This window comes from Atta colombica, unplaced genomic scaffold (genome assembly GCF_001594045.1).
Source record: "Atta colombica isolate Treedump-2 unplaced genomic scaffold, Acol1.0 scaffold12, whole genome shotgun sequence".
NCBI lineage: Eukaryota > Metazoa > Arthropoda > Insecta > Hymenoptera > Formicidae > Atta > Atta colombica.
In genome coordinates, this window is record NW_017259206.1 from 2705014 (window position 1) to 2724483 (window position 19470).

General features: G+C 33.7%; 5 protein-coding genes and 1 pseudogene across 5 annotated transcripts; 4 read left to right on the top strand and 2 right to left on the bottom strand.

Annotated features, from left to right (window-relative positions):
• The window catches only part of LOC108694226, a 4735-nt pseudogene extending 3929 nt beyond the window's left edge, over window positions 1–806 (top strand).
• Window positions 807–2727: 1921 nt separating this feature from the next.
• LOC108694331 (intraflagellar transport protein 122 homolog) lies at window positions 2728–8754 on the top strand. The gene is made up of 16 exons (XM_018203753.1): window positions 2728–2780; window positions 3460–3569; window positions 3643–3763; window positions 3845–4055; window positions 4241–4314; window positions 4410–4680; window positions 4749–4910; window positions 5000–5297; window positions 5762–6132; window positions 6207–6599; window positions 6736–7150; window positions 7211–7437; window positions 7512–7899; window positions 7987–8156; window positions 8227–8388; window positions 8464–8754. The coding sequence occupies exons 1-16, from the start codon at window positions 2728–2730 to the stop codon at window positions 8545–8547; spliced, it is 3510 nt and encodes a 1169-aa protein (XP_018059242.1). The 3' UTR covers window positions 8548–8754.
• Window positions 8755–8968: 214 nt separating this feature from the next.
• LOC108694326 lies at window positions 8969–11049 on the top strand. The gene is made up of 9 exons (XM_018203743.1): window positions 8969–9312; window positions 9412–9567; window positions 9693–9823; window positions 9880–10012; window positions 10086–10208; window positions 10278–10361; window positions 10462–10614; window positions 10743–10871; window positions 10940–11049. Exons 1-9 carry the CDS (start codon window positions 9174–9176, stop codon window positions 11047–11049), a joined length of 1158 nt encoding a protein of 385 aa, XP_018059232.1. The 5' UTR covers window positions 8969–9173.
• A 175-nt stretch (window positions 11050–11224) lies between these two features.
• On the bottom strand, window positions 11225–13331 carry LOC108694351 (prostaglandin E synthase 2). Its single transcript, XM_018203777.1, has 5 exons — window positions 13012–13331; window positions 12871–12945; window positions 12160–12497; window positions 11809–11920; window positions 11225–11595 (listed from the first exon to the last, which is right to left on the bottom strand). Exons 1-5 carry the CDS (start codon window positions 13312–13314, stop codon window positions 11233–11235), a joined length of 1191 nt encoding a protein of 396 aa, XP_018059266.1. The 5' UTR covers window positions 13315–13331; the 3' UTR covers window positions 11225–11232.
• Window positions 13332–13714: 383 nt separating this feature from the next.
• Window positions 13715–14808, top strand: LOC108694377 (histone-lysine N-methyltransferase SETMAR-like). The gene has a single exon (XM_018203807.1). The coding sequence runs from the start codon at window positions 13789–13791 to the stop codon at window positions 14806–14808; it is 1020 nt and encodes a 339-aa protein (XP_018059296.1). The 5' UTR covers window positions 13715–13788.
• Window positions 14809–15634: 826 nt separating this feature from the next.
• Window positions 15635–19453, bottom strand: LOC108694295 (integrin-linked protein kinase homolog pat-4). Its single transcript, XM_018203694.1, has 7 exons — window positions 18964–19453; window positions 18331–18496; window positions 17832–18024; window positions 17477–17557; window positions 16962–17404; window positions 16169–16399; window positions 15635–16017 (listed from the first exon to the last, which is right to left on the bottom strand). The coding sequence occupies exons 1-7, from the start codon at window positions 19050–19052 to the stop codon at window positions 15871–15873; spliced, it is 1350 nt and encodes a 449-aa protein (XP_018059183.1). The 5' UTR covers window positions 19053–19453; the 3' UTR covers window positions 15635–15870.
• Window positions 19454–19470: the final 17 nt, after the last annotated feature.

Here is a 19470-nt window from a genome sequence, read left to right on the forward strand (position 1 = left end):
GCATTGTTGTGCAATGCATTAAAGAATACATTTATTAACTCGTTCTTTCTTTATTTCATTTATTGTTAATTAGCTTCTAATTGGAGAAAAGAAAATGAAAATTATTTTCTACTTTAACTTATTTTCTCGGTTCATGATCTAATGTTTTTTTTTTTACAGATTCTTTCGTTGTCAGCAAAAACGTGTCGAATGAGCTTAATTTCATCAAAATCAAAGCTGCAGTCCATATTCTAAATAAGTACAATAATTTTACTATATATTATTTGATATTTCAAATATCCTAAAGGAAATCACGATAATGTTCGCCTTTTGCAGTGTTAAATGTTGCAAGCAGAAACATTTCTACTTTAACCTCTGTGAGTCAGATCATTAAATTGAGTCCAATTGAATCGATTGAAAGTAGTGAACAACAGAGAAATAGGAAGGCAAGCTATGATGGAGGGTAGATACGTTGCACATACAAGCGTGGAGTGGGATAGATTGGTGAAATAATAAATGAAAGACTATATAAAAGATATTATTTTATAGAATCAAATCTATCTAAACATTGCTATATGAATCAGATGATGGAATTTTAATTGCTATAAGATGCGAAAATAAAAAGTATATACTGGTTGGATTGAAACAACAACAGGTTCTTAAAATTTTCAAATTTGATAGTAACAATCTTGTACTCATAGATGACAATGGCACACTTTTAGATACAAGAATACAAATGCCTATTCCACATATTCCGAACGATAATGAAAGGGCAAATTCACAGCAAAGAAGCAGATTATAAACTGATAGCGATTGCATTTGTATAGTGTATCTTATGTACTATTGTAATATGTACCAAATATTTTAATAAAATGTTAATATTGTAATTATTTAATATTTTCTGCAGAATTTGTATGGAAAGTATCACTCATCTCTGTATTTTATTGTATAATAATCTTATAATAATAAACTATCACAAATTCAAACCTATTTTTAGATATATATCTATCACTAGAAGCGTGTTTCACTTAACGTTTGCAACTCATATCATATCATCTCATCCTTGTTTAATATTTGATAACAAGGATGAAATAATATTCTGTATATGCTGAGATTTTGTGTGTAGGTATAAAGCTCGCAAGCTTTACATTAATTATCAACCATGTAATGTCTATCATTTTGTATTTAAGCGAATATTTAAATTAATTGTTGAAGTTATATTATGTCTATGTTCGGATTTATGATATTTTTATTAAAATTTTAGCAAGTTGCACACTTTAATTCTTCATCGTTTATTAGAATTTATTATCAAATTTGTCTTCATTGAATTGAAAAATCTATTTAATTAGTAATGCAACTAATTCTTTCCCAATAGCACTTGTTTTCTATGATTCCTATATAAGAATAGAACATAAATGAGCACTTTGAATCTTCGTGGAGAATCTGGTAGTCTGATACTAATGAAAACATTTTTGAAGCTGTCCCTAATCTAGTAATTATAATAGGCATGGTTTAACTATCAAAATTCTTTATTCAATACTTTATACAGGTTCAGATATACAATAATACAAAATTAAACTATTTCAGCATAATAACCAAGAGTAAAAAAATTTTCTTAAAAACAGGCAAAAAAAAAACATTAGGTAATATATAGACGGATCTCATAGGACAATCTCAAGTAATGTCTCAAGATGTCGGCGGATGAGGAATCAAAGACCATTTTAAGACATACTTAAGACTGTCTTCTGAATAAACTATAAATATTGGCCAGTCTAAAAAAAAATACAAGTAGTTTATGTTAGTGAGTAAACTATATAATAAATAAGATTTTCAATAGATATAATGTATATATAAGGAGACAAATTGGAATCCTGGATCTCAAAGGTGATTATTCAGCTCAGCATCTTACATTTATTGTAGTTGAATTGTGATTGAATGTGGATTAATAAAATGATCTCAATCATATTCGATCTCATTTAGCTTCAACGACAATTTTGATCGTTACTTATTACTTTTTTCCAGTAAGTATAAACGTAATTGTGACAAGTTACTTTTCAAAGTGACTTTTAATTTAAACACAACTTTATAGTGTTCAGTTAGTTAACGTTACCGTCATAATAAAATTACAACATCGTCATCAAATTGTTTATTATAAAAAGTAACAGCAAAGCAACTAAAAAGTAACGTTTGCCAATCCTGATTTTAATTAATATATGAATATCAAAACATAAGCAATGATGATTTATTACTATTATTATATACATCTATACAAATATTTGTAAGTATATAGTTTATAAATTTATAATTTGTTACAAATAGTTTGTATATAATAATAGTAATGGAGTATCATTGTTTGTGTTGCGATATTCATCGAATTATAGACTTTAATTATAGATTTTAATTAGTTTTATTCCATGATGATCATAAAATAAAATAACAAAAAATGTAATTGCGTGTATTATAAAAATATTACAATATTAAAAATATAATATTAAATATAATGTTATAATTATAGCGCCTGAAAATATTGCACTCTTTCTTACCTATAGAAGACAAACTTCTTGAATAAGCTCCCATTTTTAACAATATCCGATATAGCAGCGGAAAAGGAATTACCTACATTTCACCCGTCCGTTGCGGTTACCATGGTAATTGTGTGAACGCCAAACAGATTTCTGTCACATAGAATAATATTGTTGATCATTGTTGATCTAACAATATTAGACAATCTGTGCTGAATGTGACACAATGAGAGCACATCCAGCATGGGTCGACAAGGTGCAAGAAAAATCAGATCAATGGTAAAAGTAGATTGATAGTTTTCTCTCAACAATTATAAATTAATCTTTACATAAAGCTGAATAAGAATTGGAGGAATAAAGAAATGTTACAATACATGAAGTACGACTTTATTAAGCTTTTACAAGACAAGCAAGATATGTAGCAGAAGACATCTTTTAGACATAAGACACCTGAAAGACGTCATTTAGATATCTTATGCATAAATTTGTTATCAGGGAATTAATTAAAATTATAAGAACAATTTTAATTGTAATTTATTTGTAAGTCGTTTATATATAGTATGAATGGAAAATATGTTTTTGATTTTATATTTTTATATTTTTTATATTTTGTTTGTGTTTCATAAAAGCCTGTTGTACAATATGCTCTCTGTTTTCTGTTTTTGTTTTTAGCTTTTTTCTCCTTTGCAATCGTTTTATCGATAATTGTATTTCTTATTTCTTTCGAAATTCATTAACTTTTATCTCAGGCGATTTGAAACAAAAAATCGGATAAGAAGCAAAAAGACGAGATATAAAAAATAACAAAAAGCAAGAAACAGAAAATAAAAAAAGCACATGTAGAACAGGCTAAAGGCTTAAAAGTGTCTTCATTAAGATAAGTACTGTTTCTTTTCACATATTTTAATGTTTATTGCCGCTTATTACAAATATATATAATAAAGTGATGTTATTTCAGTATATATGATCTTTGCTTCAATCCAGACGGTACGCAATTAGTTGTTGCCTCTGGTAATCAAGTTCTTGTATATGAGACCAATGATGGTGCTTTGATTCAACCATTAAAGGGTGATTATCTGAAGACTTCAATAATTAAAATATATTCTACATTTTTCTAATATATTCTTGTCTTTTCTTATAGGGCATAAGGACACAGTATATTGTGTATGTTATGCAAAGGATGGCAAGAAGTTTGCATCAGGAGGTGCAGACAAAAGTGTCATCATTTGGACTTCTAAGCTGGAAGGGATTTTAAAATATTCGTAGGTTGCGTACTTATAACTTTACTTATAACTTTAATAAATATGAACTTTTGATAGATTTCATAATTTTTCTTTGCTTAGACATAATGAAGCTGTACAGTCGATGCATTTTAATCCTGTCTCGCATCAGCTTCTCAGCTGTTCGCTCTCAGATATCGCCTTTTGGTCTGTGGAACAGAAAGCTGTGCAGAAACATAAATCTGGAGGAAGAGTCAATTGCTGTGCGTGGACAAGAGATGGACAATACTTAGCCCTTGGTCTTGCAAATGGATATGTATCCATAAGAAACAAAGTATTTTACTCATTTCGTCCATACAATTTTTTAAATTTTATATAAATATTAATATGCTTTTAAATATCTTGAATGTTAAATATAATCAATATTTTTATTATATTTAATAAAATATTTATGTATAACGTGTCTTATTCTAAATTATCTAATCTAACGTAAATTCATTTATATTCTGTATTTTTCAGAATGGTGAGGAAAAAACACGCATTGAACGGCAAATTGGAGTACCAATTTGGAGTTTATCATGGAATCCTTTACAGTACCTACAATCTTATAAAAATTAAAGATATAATTATTACATCTAATTAAGAAACAGAAGAAATAAGAACGATTGATTTATTGATATTTACTTAGGGATGATGCTATGGATGTTCTTTGCATTGCTGAATGGAATGGAGTCATCTCATTTTACACTATCGGTGGGGAAGCTATCAGAAGAGAGAGATCATTCAGTTTTACACCACTTAAAATCACTCACTTCCCGGAAGGTCAATATCTCCTCGTTTGCGGTAGTAATAAACAATGTTTGTTGATGACACATGACGGCATACAGCTAGTTAATGTAGGTGGTACCTTTTCGTCGTGGGTATGGAGCTGTGCCATTCATCCGACTACCTCACATATTGTAAGTTACGAAATATTGTTTGTGATACTACTTATCTTAATGATTTATTATTGAACGATTATTTACAGGCACTCGGTGCCCAAGATGGAACAATTACATATCTACAACTATCCTGGAACATCGTGCACGGTTTGTATGGCGATAGATATGCATACAGGGAGAACATGACCGACGTGATAATACAGCATTTGATTACAAATCAAAAAGTTCGAATTAAATGTAAAGATCTGGTGAGTATAATACTAAAAAAATTGTGTAATTAAATGACTTAAAAATAAAAGGTACAATGTTACGTTCAAATCCATATATCCTATTTCAGGTATGCCGAATCGCAGTATATCGAAACAGATTAGCTGTGCAATTACCCGAGCGCGTAATCATTTACGAACCGTCCGGTGCCGGCGACGGAATGCATTACAGAATACGAGACAAGCTTAATCAGACGTTGAACTGCAATCTGTTAGTTGTTACGTCGAATCATTTAGTTTTGTGCCTGGAAAGACGTCTACAGAGTCTTTCGTTCGCCGGAATAATAGAAAGAGAATGGATACTCGATGGGCTTATCACTTACATCAAAGTAGTAGGAGGTCCCGCCGGACAGGAATGTTTAATAGCTGGTAAATTTTGATAAAAAAAATCCTGCACTAATTATAAAAAATATATGGAATTATAAATATATGAAAAAATATATGATATAAATATATGAAAAATTGGATTCTAATGAAATGAATTAATTTATGAAGTAGTTAACGATTAGTTAATTTTCACATATAATGTAGTTTATAATATAATAAATAAAAGATGTCATAGACACAAGGTTTAATAATGGATAATTTTTTTATTTATAGTTTTATCTATAATTGTATCACAAAAATGTTCTGTGAGCACAAGTTAAGTTTTAGCCCAAAAGCTTTATTAAACCTTGTATCTACAATATTCTTTCTTGTCCACTACGTTATAAGCTACATCATACGTGAAAACTAACTCATTTCATCGGGATCCAATTTTCTACATAATTAGTGCGAGATCTTTTATTGTCTTATTATAATACATCAATATTTATAACATGAGTTGATATTAGGATTGAAGAGCGGACACGTAATGAAGATATATCTTGACAATCCTTTTCCCGCGCACATCGCGAAAGTCGAGGATGCCGTGAGGTGCTTAGATATCAGCTCTTTGAAGGAGAAAATGGCAGTAGTCAGTGAAGCTGGTATCCTATCCGTCTTCGATTTATGCACTGGCGAGAAACTGCAAGAATTCCAAAATGTCAACAGCGTTGCGTTCAACATTGCCTTCGAGGATATCATGTGTTTCGCAGGCAACAATTATCTCGCGATAAAAGTTGCGAACTTCTCCGAATACAGGCAGAAGTTCTCTGGTTTTGTCGTAGGACACAACGGTTCAAAGCTGTACTGCTTAAACGGGTCATCTATCATGACGCTAGAAGTAAGTTATAACATTAAGTAAGATAGCAAACTGCTTATTATATTTTGTATGATATTATCTTTTGATATTTGCAGGTGCCATTGTCGTTGTTCATGTACCAATATATAGATATTGGATTATACAATCATGCTTATGACATAGCATGCTTAGGCGTGGCCGAATCGGACTGGCTCGCTTTGGGGACAGCATGTCTGGACAATCTAGAGTTAAACATCGCATATTCGGCATTCGCGCGAATAAAGAAGCTGCGTTATATAGAAATTGTGTCCGAAGTGGAAGAGAAATTAAAATCGGGCGAATGGGGACGGGAAGCTTGCATGGCTACTGCCGCAGCCGCTATGGGAAAACTTCGCGACGCAGCAAAGCTCTATCAGAAAGCCGGTTTGCAACAATATGCTCTGGACATGTATTCCGACTTACGAATGTTCGACATCGCTCAAGAATTCATCGCCTCCGGCAACACGCAGGTGCGTTTATAATCAATATTTTAAAGATTAGCACCTAAAAAATGTAATAAAGTTAAATATCGATAAAACAGAATAATAAATGAATAGATAATATTTATCAAACATTGGGGGTTTAACATTTTATTTGGATCTTCAGGATCGTACGGTATTATTGCGACGGCGAGCGGAATGGGCGAAAAGCTTGGGTGAGCCACGCGCTGCAGCCGAGATGTTCCTCTCCGCGGGAGACATCGACCGTGCCATCAGTATTATCGCTGAATACGGTTGGATCGACATGCTAATCAAAGTAGGCAGACAATTGGACAAGGCGGATAGAGATAACCTATCTATGATCGCCAAGAAACTTAAGCAACTGGGTGCTTCGCATGGCGCAGCGGAGATTTTCAGTCGGCTGGGAGATGATCCTGATGTTGCAGACGTGCTTGTGGATGCACAAGCGTGGCCCGAGGCCTTCGAACTTGCAGAAAGGAATCCGAAGTTGAGGTCACGAATATATGGACCGTACGCACGATGGTTAGCCGAGACAGGACGATTTTCCGAAGCTCAAGAAGGTATGGATATGCACAGTGTCGGAGATTTAATTATTACTCAGCATTTAATATCTATTACAGCATTCCAAATGGCGGGACAACCAGAAGAATCCATACTTGTACTTACGATGCTAGCTAACAACGCTGTGATAGAGAAAAGATTTTGCGACGCCTCCTACTTTTATTGGCTCCTGTCGCAGTTGAGTTTGGATTTGTCTAAGAGCGTAGAAGAGATAAAAACGATGTTTCTCAATTATTCCGACAAAGCGGATATTTATTATGCATATCACGAAGTATTCAAGTATCTGGTATAATCTTAATATGTTAAATGTGGCATTTTTTCCATTTATTCTTCCTTCCATTCAATAATGATGTATTCTAGGAGGAACCTTTTACATCTCTGATGCCAGAGGCGTTATTCAACATTTCGAGGTATTTGCTCATGAAGACGCAAAATATGCGACTAGACGGCATTTCGAAGATGACGATAATGTACTGTCTAATGAAACAAGCAAGGATATTGGGAGCTAACAAGCTGGTTATGCAAATATTGGACCAATTACGATCGATGAAGATTCCCGCGAATCTCTTGGCGCAAGTAGAGACATCAACTCTAATCGCCAGATCTTATCCATATCGTGATCCGGAAGAATTATTGCCTCTATGCTACAAATGCTCCACCTTCAACCCGTTATTGCCAACGAATAATGTCTCTGGTAGTAATTGCACGCAATGCGGTTTAAAATTTCAATATTCCTTCGTTATGTTCGGTAAGTAGCGGATTACAATCTATAAAAGATTACAATCTTTAAATTCATTTTAGAGCAGCTGACTGTTAAACCAATATTCATTTACAGAAATTTTGCCATTAGTCGAGTTTGAATTGGAAGATGATATCACGGATGAGGAAGCGGAGAAATTGATAGAAGAACCGTTACCTTCCTCCGATGATCTTGCAATTAGCGATCAATTAACCATAACTTCCAATGAAGCTGATCTCTTCACTGTCCGTTTATTGAAATACGAGGTATAATTAACACTGAATGTATGATCGCACAAAGCGTTCATTTGATTAAAAAAAAAATTACCTATCACAGGAAAAATCTACTAATTCTACGGTAACTGTTGGGAGAGGGGTATTGAAAAGTATGGATCCGTCTACCGTGATAATTATGAAATGGCCTAAACCCTTTAAGACTAGATACTTTAGAAATCTTTTATCCGATCTCCAGATTAGCTTGTGCAAGTGCTGTTTAAAGGTAAGTTATGAAAATGCAATTTTAAAAAATCAAGCTTACCGAATCTTGTTCTGTATAATTGTATAATATTTTCAGTTGTTTCATTCGGATGACTATGAGCTAGCATTGTTAAGACACGGGCATTGCCCGTTCTGTCGGACGCCGAATGTGACCGCTTGAATGAGATAATGTGAAATTAAACATTTTTGTTATAGATCAGTACATATTGAATTGTTGAAAATATTTTAGAAATATTTTAATCGCGCGAAATACAAATGTTTTAGAAACGTTTCAATCTTTCTATTTAGGATTAGATCTTGTACAGCACTGTTGTGGCATATATATTATAACTTGTTTTTTAAGAGCGTTATTACCAACACCGATTAACTTAATCAATAATTAACTCATTTAGAATTATTATTATAAAATTATTATTATAGATAGAAGATTTTCATTACTTTTATCACAGGTAAGTATAAGAACGCAAAGATAGAAGTATATTACGATAAGATTAAGATATATAGTCTTGCTGTTAATTGAGTTAATCGTCGATTAAATTAATCGATATTGGTATCAGTCGCTCTAAATGCGAAATCTTTTGCGTTATCTTTTCTATTTACTACTACGATTGTACGATTCAAATAAATAAAACAAAAGTACCTCACAGATGTTGTACAGTTAAAGGAACAGTAAATTCGAGGGTTCGGCAACGTGCTAATTACGGTGATCATTTGAGTACATATATTCCGTTACCAGCCTTCCCTTGAGAGCCAGAATATATCTGGAAATCAGTCGCACTTCCAGACATGATCAGTATACTCTTGGTCAACTATTTTACTTTTGTATTTTTCATAAGTGTTCGGACTACTAATTTGGATCAATCCTTAAGAGATAATGCTTTGGAGATCAAATCGTTTAATTCCCATTCCAATCATCAGGGAAAATGTAAGTTTACACTTTAAGTATTAGTTTCATTTAAAAAGTAATGAATGTCAAATATGTATATTTGAAACGACGTATCTCTCTTGATGTATCTTCGTTCAGTCTTCCCGCTATTCAGCGTCGTGCGTTTCGCTAACTCCGAGTGCTTGTCGAGCATCGATCAACTTAATGGCACGTGCTTTACAAGACGAGAGTGTATGAATTTCGGAGGCAACCCGTCGGGATCGTGCGCTAACAGATTGGGCACTTGTTGCATATGTAAGTAGCATAAAAGAAATATGAATTATAAGTTATAATTTATAATAAATCATAATTACAAATTATAATTTCTTAATTATAATCTTTTAAATTATAAAATAAATTGATATACCATATTTCAACAGTTCAAAAGTCTTGCGGCTCCACCACCAACATGAATAACACATATTTCGTAAGTCCGAGATATCCTATCACTTATCGAGGCGGAGAACGTTGCTCGATTACAGTACAACGTTGTAATCCTAATATATGCCAGGTAACGTCCATACTGTGCGTTAATTTCAGTAAATTATAGCCTTTAAATGTTTGCAGTTGCGATTGGATTTTCTAGAGGCTACCTGGGCCCAGCCAAATGCCACTGGATTTTGCGATTTAGACGTGTTTCTTGTATCAGGAGGTTCATCCACAGTGCCCAGAATATGCGGGGAAAACACTAACCAGCATGGTAAATAAAACGATGATTTGTGCAAATTTTCATACAGGTTGAGGAAAGTAGATTAAATTAAATTCGTTACTAGTATACGTTGACTTTAACGGAGCAACGCCGATCACGATATCCGTCGACACCAACGCGGATTTTGCGTTCGATCGTCGCTGGAATATAAGGATTCAGCAAATAGCGTGCGATTCTGTATGCAGAGGTATACATGCATTTTTATTATATCATTGCCTTGAGATGTTTGAATAATTGTTTCCCACCTCCGTTTTAGCTCCTAATGGATGCTTACAATATTACAATAGTCTCTCCGGCACCGTAATGAGCTTTAACTTTGGTACAACAGAAAATGTCCGAGGTACGTGTCAGTCAAACATCACAGTGAACTCTTCGCATTTAGATCATTCATTTAAAATTATAAATGAATGATCTAAATTAAGAGTTGTTTTTCATTTCAGCTCCTCAGATTGGAACGCGACAGATGGTGAATCATCGTTATGGCGTGTGCGTTAGGATGGCTTTAGGATATTGCACTATTGAATGGTCGGAAGTCGATAATCTCTCCTTTTCCGTTTCTGGAGACACGGGATCGTTTGATCCAAACATAATAGGTATATCAGTATTTTTCCTTGAAAATTTCCTGTATAAATTTAACGAGAATTATTGATCGAACATACTTTGTAAAATTCCATCGCAGAATATCTTGCTATCGGCGTTTAATTATTATGTGTATCAACAGGCACACCCTTGGTGGCAGAATCTGGAGCTAGCTGTACAACCGATTTCGTAATTATACCCGATCCGCAAGAAAATGGCGTTTTCGATAATACAGATAGATTTTGCGGAAATGGATTTATAACTAAAACATGTAGGTAATCATAACGCCATGTTACATATTTTATAGAGATACTAAATATTTTTTCACTGAATTTCTAGCGGACTTGAAGCCATTCGTACTTTACGTCGTTACAAACGGTGATGAAACGCAAGAAGCCCAAAATAAAGGCTTCGCACTTTCATTTCGTCAGCTGCCTTGCCCAGTTTAAGTATTGTATAATATTGTATAAATATATTTTTCATATATTATTATATAAATATATTTTTCATATATTATTATATAAATATATTTTTTCTGATCAAAAATAATATTATTTTATCATATTGTTAATTGTATAAGTATGATTTATTTGTAAATAAATAACTCTATACACACGTGTGGAAATCAATTATTATCTACTCAAATTTGCACTACCAGAATGTGCATCAACTTGCTCCTTCATAGCATTGTACCAAACGCCGATGTTCGTATGAGTCTTCAAATCTTGGAAAGCATCACAGCCTTCAATACTCTTCAAAATACCATATATCGCTAAATCAGATAAATCAGGCTTGTTGCCGCCCATGAATATGGTGCCACGTGCCTTGATGCCACGCAACCAGTAATTCGCCTCATCGTACAATGATTGTCGCACATCATTTTTTAGACGGTGTCTCTTCTTAAGTCTCTTCCCTATTAACCACATTGCCATCGCGCCTACATTCACTATTAACAGTCGCTCCCACATTGGGAAATATTCCTCCCATTTGCCAATCTAAATGAAAAAATTTTTTTAATCTCATTTATGTAATCTGGTATGTACTTTCTAAATCACCTTTCATAATCGTATTCGTAATCAATTCTTATATTCAAGACCATCTTAAGATGTCACCAACCAATCAGAAGGCTATATTAGCATTTTAAGACATTACTTAAGATGATCTTGAAATAAGAATGGATTATGAATATTAGCCATAGATTCACTCACTTCCGAGAACCAATTGAAAGTTTTGTAGGATTCATCGAGTGTTCTATAGACATTTGGCGAAAGAGTGTGGACAAATACATCATCTGCCCACTTCCTCCACTTACGTTCTTCACTAAATATATATAAAAAAAAAAGATAAAATAATATAATGTGTAATAACTAAAGGATTTACTACAATAGTAGTAAACATTTTATAAAAACAAAGCAAATGAATTCCAAAATTAGAGCGAAAAAGAAAAACTATATTATTTTAATATTTAAATTTAGAGTTAATTTACTTTGTTTTTACCAAATGTGAGTTAATCCACTATTACAGCAATTATCAAATCGTGCATATCAGACTTTACATACATAATATCGTCCATTGTTCTGTTTTTTGGAAGTTGGTTATTGAACATGAGGAAATATTTATTTATGATTTCGTATTTGAATTTGCCAGTTTCGTCATGCATGCCTATACTTGGATAATAATCAGCAAACTCTTCAATCTTTTGTGACCTATCATATAGATAGGAGGCAAGAAGTGACACTATCATAGTACTGTCATTCAAGGGCTGATAACCACTTTCCACTTGGGTCAAAAGGATTGGAACTTTCTTATACAAAGACCATCCAATTTCTTTTCGGAGTACTGGATCTACCTCCACAATGTCATAAGATATCCCATAATAATCCAAGAATGCTCTAACCTGAAGCATAATTCCATTCAGATTAATACTTAATAGATTAGTTTATTATTTAGAAAATAAGCTAATATTATTTAGTATCATTTTAATATCAAAATAACTTTAAAAGGATGACAAATAACATCAATTTGTTTGTTGAGTAAATATATATATTAAATTAAATATCTATATATCTATATAATATCTATATTAATATTTATATTAAATTAAATTTATATTAAATATGTTATATTCAAATATCAATATTGTTCTGTTAATATAGACAGAATTATTAACTTTTTACAATTAAAGAAATATTGAAGGAAAAGAAAAAAAATTAAAGATAAAAATTACAGTTATAGATTCTGCTACCTGAAATTTCTGAAATTTTATCTACCTTACAGCAGAAAGGACAAGTCTGATACTGGAATAACGTAAGTTTCAAACCAGTGGTGTCCCCCGAGTACACAATCTGAAGTAAGACAGGCGCGATTAATGTAAGACGCTACAATCTCTTACAGAACGATTGTCAAGATACCTTCCGAGACGGAGTGATAGGCGGCTTGTGCTCGAGCAATACAGTATTCAACTCCGTTCCTTCCAGAGCGATGTTCTTTCGGGTTTCGTTGATCCTGTAATATGCATAACCTGCACCCACTGCGACGCCGGTAGCCGCGCTGATCAGACCGAATTTTACTAAGGCTTGTGTCTCTCGCGACAGCCCTATAACTGCCCCATTCGTGGAGAATGACCTCTGGATGCCATTCTGACTGGCGAAATAGCACTTGTTCAAAAACTTCGCCCTTTCCGTAAACCGGGCGAGGTTGCGGATCGCAGCCATTTTTAGGTTATAGGATAAACGCAAGGCGCATTATGCAAATATGAGGACTGCTGTGTGCATCTGTGTATGTGTGTACATATTTGTTTATAGCATGCGCGCGCGTATATAAATGACAGCCGTAGATTATTTATATTGTACATTATTGTGAATTATTTTTTATTATTTTATAAAATATTATTTATATATCTATTATTATTGTATTATTATTATTACTGTTATTTATTGTACTTATTGTTGTGTTGTTATTGTTATGGATTATTATTATGCGCAAATGCGCGTAATCGTGATTGGAACAAAAATTCGTAGCGTTTTTCAATAGGTGGCGTTTGAACACGTGATTCGTTTTCGGCGTGACTGAAACATATGACATTCACAATCTGATAGATGATGTGATGTGTTTTAACCAACGCGTCTCTCCAAGCGATTTGTGTGTAGATTCACCAATTCTAAAATGTGTTTATATTAACAGTAAAAATGGAGGAAAATAAGGTACATTTCCGTCATTTGATGCTCTTTTATTTTCGGAAAGGGAAAAACGCTGTACAAACAGCAAAAAAGATATGTGCCATTTACGAAAATACCGTAGCTGAGAGTACTGTTCGCAAGTGGTTTGCTCGATTCAGAAGTGGTAATTTCGATCTGGAGGACCGAGAACGTTCCGGCAGACCTGCAGTCGTTGATGACGATCAAATCGTAACGTTAATTGAAAATAATCCACGTCACACGACACGGGACATCGCAGAGATACTTCACATATCTCATATGAGTGTTGTGAGGCATTTGGAGACACTTGGATATGTGAATCGCTACGATGTTTGGGTGCCTCACGACTTAACGGAAAGAAATTTAATAGACCGCATTTCCGTCAGCGATTCTTTGCTCAAACGTAATGAAAACAATCCATTTTTGGAACGGACGATCACGGGCGATGAAAAATGGATCGTTTATAACAATATGCAGGAGCGAAAAAGATCGTGGGGAAAACGAAATGAGACGTTAATTCCGAAAGATGATCTGCATCCAAAGAAGGTGATGCTGTGTATTTGGTGGGACTGGAAGGGTGTCGTGTATTACGAGCTTCTTCCACATAACCAGATGTTGAATTCGAATAAGTACTGTTCTCAATTGGACCAACTGAAGACAGCAATCGATGAAAAGCGACCGGAATTGGCCAAGAAGGCTGTCGTCTTCCATCAACACAACGCCAGATCTCATATCTCCTTGCAAAGCCGACAAAAATTGGTGCAGCTTGGCTGGGATGTTCTACCTCATCCACCATATTCACCTGACTTAGCACCTTCAGATTACCATTTATTCCGAGCCCTACAGAAATCTCTTCATGGAAAGAGCTTCAATTCCCTGGAAGATTGTAAAAACCACTTGGATCAATTCATCACTGAGAAAGATGCCAAGTTCTGGGAGAATGGAATCATGAAACTGCCTGAAAGGTGGCGAAAGGTAATGGAACAGAATGGTACATATGTGGTTGAATAAATCTATGTAAAAATTGAATAAATCTATGTCTAAACATTGTCTTTGAATTTCACTTGACAACTCTAGTAAAAATTTTTCTTATAATTTTTATATGAATTAGAACATTTTTTTAGAAATATTTAGAATAAATATTCAGAAATATTCGGAAAGTTTACATATTCTCTCAGAATTTTTCATACATGTAAATTCTGAAACATTCTGAGATTTCTCATCCTGTAATTTCTAAAAAATATTTTTTAATTTTTTATATTTTAACATTTAATCAAAAATATACTTACAAAAAATCTTAAAAATCTTACGATATTTCATAATTAACATATATGCAAAATTCTGAGAAAGGATATAAATTTTCTAAGAAAAGATGTAGATTTTCTGAGAATTGTTCCAATTCGTATAAAAAATGTGAAAAGTTATAAAATTATATAAAAATTCTGAAAAATTATATGAAAAATTCTGAGAAAAATTTTCATTAGGGAAGTGCTATAAACTTTTATTTCAGCCCAGTACATTATTTAAAATACATACTTGCTTTCCAATTTAAACGAGAATAATATTATAGCTTTATATATGTAGTTTTATTAATTATCCTGATTTTAATAATGTACATATAATATTCATAATATATATTTGACGACATATATAGAGAAATGTGTCATTAAATATTTTATAAAAAATATGTTCTCTAATGTGTGTAAATAACACTATTATTCTATCCTTTTTATATTAAATGTTCTGGCGATTTCATCAAATAATATACTAAATAGATGCAATTCGAGTTACACATTTAAAAACTTGTTTTACAGATTACAAATATAAACGTGCGCTTCTACAATACATTTATAAATTTATATTAAATATAAATAATTAAAAATTAGTTCGTTCAGAACTTAGGCTTTTAAAGGCAGTATTCATCCACTTGCGGAATATATTGATACAAAAATATTCTATTGTTGTTAATAACAATTCTTCAGGCAGTTTAATAAATATAGAGATTCTTTAGGCACTATGTATTCCGTTATTTCTTCTAATCGTGTTATTTTTTATCAAATAATTTTATATATTTTAACGTTTCATCTTGTCAAGGATCGGCACAACCATATCGAAGGACGGTCGTTTGCCTGGATCCTCATTCATACAAATTCGAATAAGCTTTGCGAGATGCGGAGAGATGCCCGGCGGAATGCTTACGCGTAAATCTTCCAGAGCGATCTAAAATTAATTATCAATTTTTATTTAATGCTCAAATGAAGATCGCTATATATAAAACAACGAGATATTTCTTGCTAAAATTATAGGGGGAAGAGAGAGAGAATCTTGTATCGTAATTTCTAATTTTGAAAGTAAGAAATGCATTGCTCACCTTCATGCCACATTCCATAGGCGATAGATCCGCAAATGGTACTTCTCTGGTCGCCAATTCCCACAGAAGAACGGCAAAGCTCCACATATCGCTCGCTTCGTGATTGATGTCCGCCGGACGTTTGCTCAAAGCTTCCGGCGACATCCATGCAGGTTCATAAATTCGCCCGACTTCTTGGAAGGAAAATTTCGCATCGGCCATATTCACACGAGCTGTTAGATCTTCATCGATCTGATATTGAAATGAAATATAACGTGTTAAGATAAATATAGACTTTGTGCGTTCAAATTTAAACTGCACAGTTTAAAAATTTGTGTTAAATTTAATTTAACATTTTATGTTATGGTTCACTCAAATTTTTATATTAATTTAACACGAGATGAATATGTTAGAAAGTAACACAAATATTATGTATAAAATTAATACAGTTTAACATTGATACAATTTGTAAGCAATTGTGGAAGCATATTTTTTTCAGTAAAATTAATATTTATGATATAATAAATTAATACGTATTTTATTAATTCCTCTTACAATTTTATGTTTTAAAACATTATTTTTATATTGTTCACTTATTTATAAATTATGTTATTTTATTATTAAGAAGTGTTTAATATCAATTTTACACAAAATATTTTAATAACAATTATATTATGTTAAATTAACACTCAAATATTTCAATACAAAATTTTAACAAGACCTTTAGTAGATCATTTCCAAAACAAATACAAAATGTTTCTTATATATTCAGATATTTAATTACTTATGTAATTACTGACTATCACTAACTCACCATTATGTGCTTACTGTTGAGATGAAATCTGCATCTATTCTGTCGATCTAAACCGTGAAGGAATGCCATAGCTCTGGCGACGTCGAGAGCCAATCGTAGAGCACGCGCTGTATCTACAACGACACCCGTCCCGCCATGCAGAAGTCTATGCAAGCTGCCTCGTGCCATGTATTGGGAGACAGTCGCCAATTGCGGAGGCTGATTCACGCAGCCAAGGACCGGCAGAACATTCGGATGTGAGAAGATTCTCAGCTTTGGGAACTCCTCGTTGAAATCCCTGGAGATGCGCGTGGTACACTCGCGGACATTTAATATCTTGGCAACGATATCATTGTTTTGCCATCGACCTCTCCAAGTTTCACCACTCGGTGTGCTCGCGAGGTGCATGTGGAGGGACAAATCTGCCATACTGATCCCTTTGTATCTTGAAAGAGTCGCGTCACCTGGAAAATATTAAAGAAAATTAAATGTACTCCCGACATTTGTCGTTTTTTAGGAATTTAATAAACACTTACGGCTCCTGGTCTTCAAGCCTAACCAACTTTGGTCTTTGAACTGTATCTTCTTCAAATCTTGTCCATATTCCATTGCTAAATCTAATGAAACAAACAATTAAATTAATTGGACTCTTGTAATCAAAAATAATAAAAAGAAAAGAGTATGGACTAAGAAGTATGAACATGGATATTAATACGCAAATATGTATATTCAAAGTAAGTAATACAAACGCCTCAGTAACGCCTTTTGTATTGTATACTTTGAATATGTATTGCGCATTCACTCTTATTCCTTTCTTCCTTTTTATTGTTTTTTAATGAAACAAGAAATATATTCTAAAAACTAATTTAGAATGTACAAACTTTTATATACCATGCAATCTCTTAGCCACGACACCTCTGGCTTTATCAAGAGGGGTATCACCATCTTTGTTGGCGATAGATACGAGAGCACCCGCTGCGACCAATTCCTCTGCAACCGCCTGATCTCCCCAGAAACAAGCGTAGTGCAAGGCAGTGTTTCCATGTTCATTTGTGACATTTACATCGGCACGATTTCTGAGCAACTGCAAATAATTATATTTATAGTTTTAAATTGATAATCTTAACTTTTTGTCTCTCTGCAATCATATTTTTACTTCTTCCGTCCAAAGATTTACTATTTTAAGTGTCTCAAAACTCTCAAAACTCTCAAAAATGTGGAAAATCCAGGGTTACTTTTCAACATTTCTATGACGTTATCAAATAATTTTTTAACATGATGTTTTAAGAAAAACTTCCCTTATTTTAGAATTTAAGAGTAAAATTTCGCTTATACGAGAGACTGTGGATGGAGAATTAAACAAAACAATATTATTAAATCTTTTCATTACCAGCTGTACTATTTCTTTGTGTCCATGTGCTGAAGCTAGATGCAATGGTGTATCATCTCCTCTGTTGGTAGCATTAATGCGCGCCCCTCTAGTAACTAACAATTCTGCCAATTTTAAGTGGCCTTCTTTAGCACACCAGTGAAGTGGACTAAATCCATGATCGTCTCTGTATAGAATGACACGTTCAAGGACAATGAAACATTTTACAATGAGAATTTAAGATACTAAAATCCAAATTATTGCACACATTTGCAGTCAAACGCGAATAGTTTTTTTTGAAATATCACTAAAAAAAAACAAGATTCAAAGTGCTATAAACAAAACACTGCGGTGAATACTTCCCATTTGATGACACAATTAAGTATCATTCTATCTTTCTTGACATTCAGTGAACAACAAAGATAGAACGACATTTGTGTTAACTTGTTATCAAATAAAAATCATTCATTCATATCTATTCAATTATTTTGATAATCGAACTCTATTTTTAATTGTTTCCTGGACTACCCAAGGAACTTTTCATAAAGAATACAGAATTATCAGATCATCCAGCCAGCCTAATTATAGAGTCAGAGAAACCGCAACGTCCGGTGGGATGAATCATTTCCAAAAAAGGAGTTCTGGAGTAGTTACCCCTGATTCATGTCATGCTCTGTGTCATCCAGCCAAACGCGGACTTGCATAGCGTTGCCTTCGCGACACCACTGAAATATATCCTCCATTTTCGCGCCGTTATCATGAACCGAGGCAGTAAACACACAACAGGCGACGCCGCGAATGAGCTATATCAAGTCGTTTCTGCTCCGAAATGGCCAGCCGTCATATGCTAAATATAGCCATGTTTCTGACACTAACACCAACGTGGCAACTCATTACTCGCCGCATGCGTACGTTTAATTGCGGCGTTTTCTTACAAAAAGAAGGAAATCGAACACTCCCCCGGTATCAATCGGTAACATGCATCTCGCGGATTCAGCGCAGCTCTCGAAAGTCGCGTGAGATTGCGTGCCGATTCCTGGGTGACCATATATGAACCGACTGTGAGACATACACGAAAGAAACGGCCCACATCAGCCCGTGGTGGGCGGACACCGTCATCCCCCTTCGCGCCGCGTCCCGACGAGTTGACATGAGTATCTA

Excerpts from the sequence above, each read along its gene's own strand:
- LOC108694377 (XM_018203807.1), top strand. The coding sequence starts at position 13,789 with ATGGAGGAAAATAAGGTACATTTCCGTCATTTGATGCTCTTTTATTTT.
- LOC108694326 (XM_018203743.1), top strand. The coding sequence starts at position 9,174 with ATGATCAGTATACTCTTGGTCAACTATTTTACTTTTGTATTTTTCATA. Across the intron at positions 10,362-10,461 it reads TACAACAGAAAATGTCCGAG|CTCCTCAGATTGGAACGCGA; the intron begins GTACGTGTCAGT and ends TTTTCATTTCAG. Across the intron at positions 10,615-10,742 it reads GTTTGATCCAAACATAATAG|GCACACCCTTGGTGGCAGAA; the intron begins GTATATCAGTAT and ends GTGTATCAACAG.
- LOC108694295 (XM_018203694.1), bottom strand. The coding sequence starts at position 19,052 with ATGGAGGATATATTTCAGTGGTGTCGCGAAGGCAACGCTATGCAAGTC. Across the intron at positions 18,025-18,330 it reads ACAAAGAAATAGTACAGCTG|TTGCTCAGAAATCGTGCCGA; the intron begins GTAATGAAAAGA and ends AATTATTTGCAG. Across the intron at positions 16,400-16,961 it reads TCAACAGTAAGCACATAATG|ATCGATGAAGATCTAACAGC; the intron begins GTGAGTTAGTGA and ends TTTCAATATCAG.
- LOC108694331 (XM_018203753.1), top strand. The coding sequence starts at position 2,728 with ATGAGAGCACATCCAGCATGGGTCGACAAGGTGCAAGAAAAATCAGAT. Across the intron at positions 4,911-4,999 it reads GAATTAAATGTAAAGATCTG|GTATGCCGAATCGCAGTATA; the intron begins GTGAGTATAATA and ends ATCCTATTTCAG. Across the intron at positions 6,133-6,206 it reads CATCTATCATGACGCTAGAA|GTGCCATTGTCGTTGTTCAT; the intron begins GTAAGTTATAAC and ends TGATATTTGCAG.
- LOC108694351 (XM_018203777.1), bottom strand. The coding sequence starts at position 13,314 with ATGGCTGCGATCCGCAACCTCGCCCGGTTTACGGAAAGGGCGAAGTTT. Across the intron at positions 12,946-13,011 it reads CTATCACTCCGTCTCGGAAG|ATTGTGTACTCGGGGGACAC; the intron begins GTATCTTGACAA and ends GTCTTACTTCAG. Across the intron at positions 12,498-12,870 it reads CTTGTCCTTTCTGCTGTAAG|GTTAGAGCATTCTTGGATTA; the intron begins GTAGATAAAATT and ends ATTATGCTTCAG.